Raw genomic sequence first — 7446 nt, 5'->3', positions numbered from 1 at the left:
TGAAGTCGCTGCAACTTATCTTCCCATTCTTTAGGCAGTGGGTCATCCCAGTCAAGTTTTAAAAACCACAATTGCTGATAAAATATTTTCAACTTGACTGTACATAGTGATAGCAAGCCAAGAGGATCAAAGATTTTAGAAGATTGAGAAATGAACCTTCATTTAGTAATTTCAGTCCCAAAATCCATAGAAATGTTAAATAAAAAAGGCGTAAGCAATTCTGAGGCGTAAGCGATTCAACGGTCAACACGAAGTTTTGAGAAATAAATGAAAATAGTGTTGATTTTACATCTGAAGCACTTTGTTGGAAAAGGGATGAAAGTTAAAATAAAACAACATTTGGAATTAACAGAGCAATGGAGCAGAATGCTGTTAAAAGTATTTTACCTTCTGGTTGGATAGTTGCCAGCTCTAAAAGATATCCAGATAGAGTATATTACTTCAATGTGATAACAGGCGCTTCTTCTTGGGAATGTCCAGTTTTGAATTCATCCAGTGTTCAGACTACTAAAGCGGAATCCTATACTAAAGAACCTGTTTCTATTAAAAGGCCTTACGAAATGACTGACTTTGGAAAGAATGCAGAGTCTTTTAAGACCTCAAAAGACCTTAAGAAATGTTCTCGTAATCTGTTACCTGAATTTAAGACATTAAAAAGGTCTAGGAAAGGTAATGCAGAAGAGGAAAGCTTGTGTGCTTCTGTTCCTCCTACTGCAGTAGTTAATCCTGTGGTGAATGAACGTTATGCCAACAGCCCGATGAAACCAGTATCATCTTTACCAATCATAAGTGACAAGTCAGAACATAAAAAATTAATGAGAAGAAGTAAAAAGAAACGTGGGCGATTACGTCAAGAAGAAAAGGAAAGGAATGCTCCATCTGTATGTGATGTACTTGCTCTTAATACAGCTGATCAAGTAAACAAATTAAACCTATCAGTACTAGAACCTCAGAATAAAGCACAAAATGATGATTTGGAAAACTTAAGCTCAATAACTAATGAAACTGACAGTGGTTTTATTGAAGACATTGAAATGCTTGATGTTTCTGAAGACTTGACCAAAATAGAGGATCTTTCTTCAGATGAAGCATGTTCTGATGGTTTTATTAGTTATTATATAGTTGTTGATACAAATGTATTCATTCAAGAGCTCAAGTTTATCGATGAAATTAAAGACACTCCAATTGAAGTGTGTGGCCCTCCTCATATTTTCATACCATGGGTAGTAATTCAAGAACTTGATTCTTTAAAAAGATCTTAAGGCTCTCAAAAATGTTAAAATTTCAAGGTGGCTTCAAACTAAGTCTAACCACATCTATCTGCATGGTTTTTGTGACGCGTCAGAATCTGCTTACGCTGCTGTTATCTACTGTGTTCAACCAACATCTCACGACAGAAATGAAGTCAATTTGGTGGTTGCTAAAACCAAAGTTGCTCCCATTAAACAAGTGTCCATACCTAGACTCGAACTCCTAGGTGCATTGCTCCTTGCCAGATTAATCAAAGCTGTTCGTAAAGCCTTCTCCACCACTGAAATTTCCTTTCACGCTTGGACTGACTCTAAGGTTGTTCTCTGTTGGTTAGCAGCTCATCATCGAAAATGGAAGCCTTTTGTGGCAAACAGGACTTCAGAAATATTAGATGCTATTCCCTATCAACAGTGGAGCTATATTTCGTCGAAACAGAATCCTGCCGATCTTCCTTCTAGAGGAATCGATCCTAAAGTTCTACCGAACATATCCCTATGGTGGCATGGGCCATCATTCTTAGCGTTCGACAGTTCAAAGTGGCCTCTACAATGTTCTGTCAGTAATGAGACTAACAGTGATGCAATTGTCTTAACTGAACAAAGGACAAAATCAATTTTTTGTACAACAGCTTATTTGACTAATGACACTCTGGACAATTTATTTCAGAACTGTTCTTCTTTATCTAAAATAGTTAATGTAATTTCCTTTTGTTTAAGATTTATTTCTAGGTGCAAAGAACGGGTCTTTGGTTCTGAAGATAATAGGTTAAAAAGTCCTGCAGTAGTACCTTCATCTAATGAAAGGCAAGCAGCTATGAAGTTGATCATTAAATGTATCCAGTTTGTGCACTTCCATAAAGATATAAAGGATCTCAAAAAAATTCATCCTTAAGTCCTAAAAGTGTTTTAAGCTCACTTTTTCCTTTTCTAGATGATGATGGTGTTTTACGGGTGGGAGGTAGGCTGCAAAATTCTGACTTGTCATTCAATGCTAAGCATAGCATAATTATACCAGGTCAACACAGGATTGCTTTGTTGCATGTTAAACAATATCATGTAACTTATATGCATGCAGGGCCCAGTTTACTAGCTAACATTTTAAAGCAAAGTTATTGGATTGTAAATGGTAAGAAACTTATTCAGTCTTTTATCCATAAATGTATTGTTTGTCACAGATATAAATTGTCATCTAATAATCAGTTAATGGGAAACTTGCCAAAACAAAGAGTAACACTTGAGAGACCATTTTTTAGCACAGGTATTGATTATGCCGGTCCTGTAATTTTGAAATGTTACAAAGGTCGTTGCTTTAAGACCACTAAAGGTTATATAGCTTTGTTTGTATGTCTAGCTACCAAAGCTTACCATATTGAGGTAGTTAGCGACTTAACTGCAGATTCTTTCATTGCTGCTCTTAGGCGATTTGTATCGAGGCGTGGTACACCTCGATACTTATTTTCGGATAATGGTACGAACTTTGTTGGCTCAAAAAGAAAATTGTCCGAATTGCAAACTCTGCTACTTTCACTTAACAGCAATGAATTGATTTTAAATTATTTGGCTGAAAATACTATGGAATGGAAAATGATTCCACCTGCTTCTCCCCACTTTGGTGGTTTGTGGGAATCAGGGATCAAGTCCATAAAATTTCATTTGAAAAGAATGATAGGAGAGACAAAGTTAACATTTGAAGAATTAACTACTTTACTAACTCAAATTGAAGCTGTGTTAAATTCACGCCCCTTATCCAAAACTAATCACAATGATGTAGGTAATTTAGATGCTTTGACTCCATCACATTTTTTAACTGGGGATGTTATTACTAGCATCCCAGAGCAGGATTTTTCTAATATTCCCAAACCCACTTTATTAAAACGATGGGAATTATTACAGCAAATGAAACAAGGCTTTTGGAAGAGATATTATAAGGAGTATTTAAATTCCTTACAACAAAGATACAAATGGAAGCAACAACTTCCAAATTTGTCTGTAGGTGATATTGTATTAATTAAGGAGGACAACATGCCTCCTGGTGTTTGGCCTTTAGGTCGCATTGTTGAAATCCATCCAGGAAAGGATGGCATTGTTAGAGTTGTTACAGTAAAAACTGTTCATGGTTATTTTAAAAGACCTATAGTAAAACTTTTACCATTGCCATTGCATCGGGAATGATCTATTGTTAATGCAATGGCAAGGGTGGGAGTTAATGTTGGATGCATATTTAATATTTGCATTTCTTTTTTTCTTTGTATATTTTATTTCCTCACTGCTTAATTTTATGTTATGATTTTTGCAATAATCTTGTTACTGGCAACGTGCTTTATTTACTATTAAGTTTGTGTGAGTGGCAACAGTTGTTCATGTTTATGTTTCAGTAGAATAGCGTTCTTAGCCGCACTGCGCTGCAGGCAAGATTTCTCTTAAATATTTCATCTTTTAGAATAGCAATAAAGTTATTATACAAAGCTGATGCTTTTTAGTTCAAGGTAACTATAAAGCGAATACTCGTCCCCATTTTGAAATTTCGGGTAGTATTCTCGTCCAAAAGACGTTCGGGCATACCGTCGAGGAGCTAAAATGTATTGGTTTCCGTTTAAATCTACCGCGTAATACTCATGACCGTTTTCGTCTCGAGCCAAGATAGGATTTCCTTCAGGATCCGTAACGTATAATTCGTAATGAGGATGTTGGGGGTCGGTCGGGTATCGTTCTTTCCTCGATGCGTCTACTCGATAAACAGACATGCTTAGTTCTCGTCGCCTGCTCCTTCCTTCCTCCCACTCGAGACCCGTTGAGATGAAGGTATGAGGTTGATATCTATAAAATGGGTTGATCCTTTCAAACTATTCCATTGTTTAAAGACGCGTGGGTTAGGAAAAAAAAATATTAACAAAAGCAAATATCTGAACGGTTCAACACAACGGGTGAATGGAAAAAAGGAATAGTTCTCTCTATCCAGTCACAGGATGGTTTCTTCTTCTAGAACGGCTCACACTCAACTGAAGCGAAACTCGGAACTCGAAATGTTTAAATAGATCATAGAGTCCATTCCAGAAAGAATCCGGAGATGTCTTGTCCAGCCAAGTTGACTGGGAAAAAAATTTCCGAGTTAAAAAAAAAATTAACTGTCCCCTCTTTTTGTCTGGGAAGGATGTCTCACCCATTCGAAAAAAACAAACCATGACTCATTCTTGGAATTGTTGCTATTAGAAAGGGTGAGTGATGGTCTATTTTTAGAAAGAGTGAGACATCCTTCCCAGACAAAAAGGGGGTTCATTAATTTTTATCATGTCTAGAAGACATGATAAAAATTAACCAAAAGTTTTTTTTTTTTTCCAGAGTTACAGAAATTTTTTCCACCCGACTCAATCGACAAGACGTCCCCATTTTTATTTAAGAATGGATTCTTGTTTATTTGTGTAAGCATTCCGAGTTTCGTTTTATATGAGTCTATGTTGTTGAAGAGGAAACATGGGTACCCTCATTTTTTTTTTCCTATCTGATTTCTAAGATGAATTCAGTGAGTTCACCTTGAACTTTTCAAATTTTGTTTGTTTACTTTTAGCCTAGAGGTTGACGGATAAATCATTCTGATTTTTTATATATTTTTTTGTGTCCCTCTCTCTCTAAGAAACCTATCTCGTTCCAAGTCTTCTCAAAGTGCTATTGGTTCGTTTCGAGACGAGGTCATTTCACACACACCCCCCTCCTCCTCAAAAAGTATATATATAAAAATTAAAGGAAGTGATTTTCATACACACACTTCACCTTTTTGAGTGGTGTCACGATGAGCCTATCCAGTAGAGAACGTCTTAGGGAAAGAATGCGTGAACAGAAACGACGCTGGCGAAGCAATTCAGCTAATCGAGAGCGAGAACGAATACTTCAAAGGGAACGTTATGCTGTTCTTAAAAAGAACTCCCGACCGCGAAAGAAATATCTTCCTCCCAAGCAGTGGGAAAGCTATATGAATTTGCAGTATAAGGATATGTGGTCCGAAGAAGCCTATCAAAAATGTATTCGACAATGTAATAAAGAGCAATACAATTTCCTGATCTACGTTCTCGTCCGTTTGTACACTTATTACGCGTTACCTGAATCGAAACGTCCCCCTCCTCTGGATATTATTGTGCAAGGATCTGCCGGAACGGGTAAATCTTTCCTGATCCAAGCTTTATATCAAACTCTGATTCGAACGCCTCTTTTTAGCGAAGCGTGCTCGGTTCTCAAACTCGCACTCAGTGCTCAAGGAGCGGTCTACATTACGGGAGATACTTTGCATCATGCCCTGCGTCTTCAAATGAACGGGACTTTTGTTCGACCTCTGACCCAAAAGACTTTAGACTATTACAGACCCCTGTATGCTCCTTTACGGATGGTGATTTTGGATGACGTTTCCACGATCGGATCCAATTTATTTTCGCGCCTCGACCAGCAACTTCGACAATTGTGTCATGTGCCGGATAAGCCGTTTGGGAATGTGCATATGATTAAATTCGGAGATTTGCAGCAGCTCCAACCGATTCGCGACATGCCCATTTTTTATTCTGAAGGGTGGTGGACGCCTCAATCCACGCTCTACTATGAACTAGTCGAATGTATGCGATTCTCTCTGGATTACGAGGAGAGACTCGATCGTTTAACGAGAAATCACTTTTTAGAACCGGACGATGTGGCATTTTTCCAGTCCCGCGTTCGCAGTTTCGACGAAATTCCTCGCGAAGCTATTATTCTCTGTTTTTCGAGCAAGGATGCAGAGAAATATAATATGAAACGTCTCCAATCCCGAGGGACGTACTGTTCGTGTCTGGCTCGAGACGTGATTTATTCCGAGAGCGAAAAATTGCGGAAGAGGATGATGAAACGGAGTCAACATTTACATCGATCTCAGATGGCGAATCTCGAATCCGTCCTCCATTTACAAAGAGGAGCGCGATATCAATTGACTAAAACGCTCGATAGATCCAAAGGATGGATGAATGGAGCAATTGGAACACTACACCAAATAGACCAGGATGAAGACGGAGTTGTGACGCGAGTCTGGCTGCAATTTTCGAATAGTCTAGCTCCTATCGATCGCGTCTCCATTCGTATTGACACCTGTTCGACGAAAACACTCGCATTTTATCGCGAACAGTTTCCTTTGATGTTAGCCGAAGCGATCACGGCTCATAAAGCCCAAGGAGCCACCTTTCCGTCGATCGCAATTTACATGCACGGACCTTTTAATCGATTTCAACAATATGTCGCTTTTTCTCGAGTGACTCAACCCCAGGGATTGTATATTCTGGACCAGTTTCGTCCCCGCATGAAATTGGCGAGCAAGCAAAAATACGAGGAGGAACTGGAGCGATTGCAAAACATGTCCCGGATTCCGTATGATATATCGGCTCGAGAAGAGAACCAAGATCCGTACGAGTTTCTCATGAACCTTCTTCAATGTGGGAATCGTCTTTCCTTCCATCTTTCCAATAGAAACATCTCCCAAGAAAAAGAAGTCGTCAAACTAGAAGAAAAACCTTCTTTCCATGTAAAACCTGTTATAAAATGTCAATCTTAAATCTTTTTTTAAAAATTCAATAAAAAGAAATATTCTCCATCAAAACCCCTCCATTCTTTCAAAGCTTCACAAAACGCTCAACAATGTCCACACAATGGGAAGAGAAAAATCGATCTCAACGGTCCACACAACTTGTTGACTCCTCAAAATATGTCTCTCCCAAGTGACAGGATGCTTCTTCTTCAACGGCTGACACTCATCTAAAGCCAAACTGGGAATGCTTAAATAGATAAGCGAGAGTTTATTCTTAAAAAAAATGGCGCTATTTTGTCAATGGAGAATCGAGTCGGCTGGGAAAAAATTTTGAGAGCCGGGAAAAAAAATTTCTAACTCTTAAAAAAAAAAAAAAAAAAAAAAAAAAAAAAAACTTTTGGTTAATTTTTATCATGTCTTCTAGACATGATAAAAATTAACTCTACCCTCCTTTTGTCTGGGAATGTTGTCTCTCCGTTTCTAAAAATAGACCAGAACCCATTCTTGGAATTTTATTCTTTTTAGAAAGGATGAGTGATGGTCTATTTTTAGAAACGGTGAGACAACATTCCCAGACAAAAGGGGAAGGTAGTTAATTTTTATCATGTCTAAAGACATGATAAAAATTTTCACGTTGGAGATTTGCTTTAGCGTCTTCAAATC

The 7446-nt window shown here is 38.0% G+C and overlaps 1 protein-coding gene across 1 annotated transcript; it reads left to right on the top strand.

Moving 5' to 3' along the window:
* The first annotated feature begins 223 nt into the window (after nucleotides 1-223).
* On the top strand, nucleotides 224-1262 carry LOC146997951 (uncharacterized). The gene has a single exon (XM_085812339.1). It carries the CDS (start codon nucleotides 357-359, stop codon nucleotides 1260-1262), a length of 906 nt encoding a protein of 301 aa, XP_085668465.1. The 5' UTR covers nucleotides 224-356.
* Nucleotides 1263-7446: the final 6184 nt, after the last annotated feature.

The sequence above is a fragment of the Stegodyphus dumicola genome, chromosome 3 (genome assembly GCF_044657685.1).
Source record: "Stegodyphus dumicola isolate Sdum_Otavi_A_Nest chromosome 3, ASM4465768v1".
NCBI classification, from domain to species: Eukaryota; Metazoa; Arthropoda; class Arachnida; order Araneae; family Eresidae; genus Stegodyphus; species Stegodyphus dumicola.
The sequence above is the reverse complement of the archived record's forward strand: the minus strand, read 5'-3'. Positions and strand labels throughout refer to the sequence as shown.

What these genes read in the sequence shown, in the direction of transcription:
- LOC146997951 (XM_085812339.1), top strand. Translation starts at nt 357, where the DNA reads ATGGAGCAGAATGCTGTTAAAAGTATTTTACCTTCTGGTTGGATAGTT.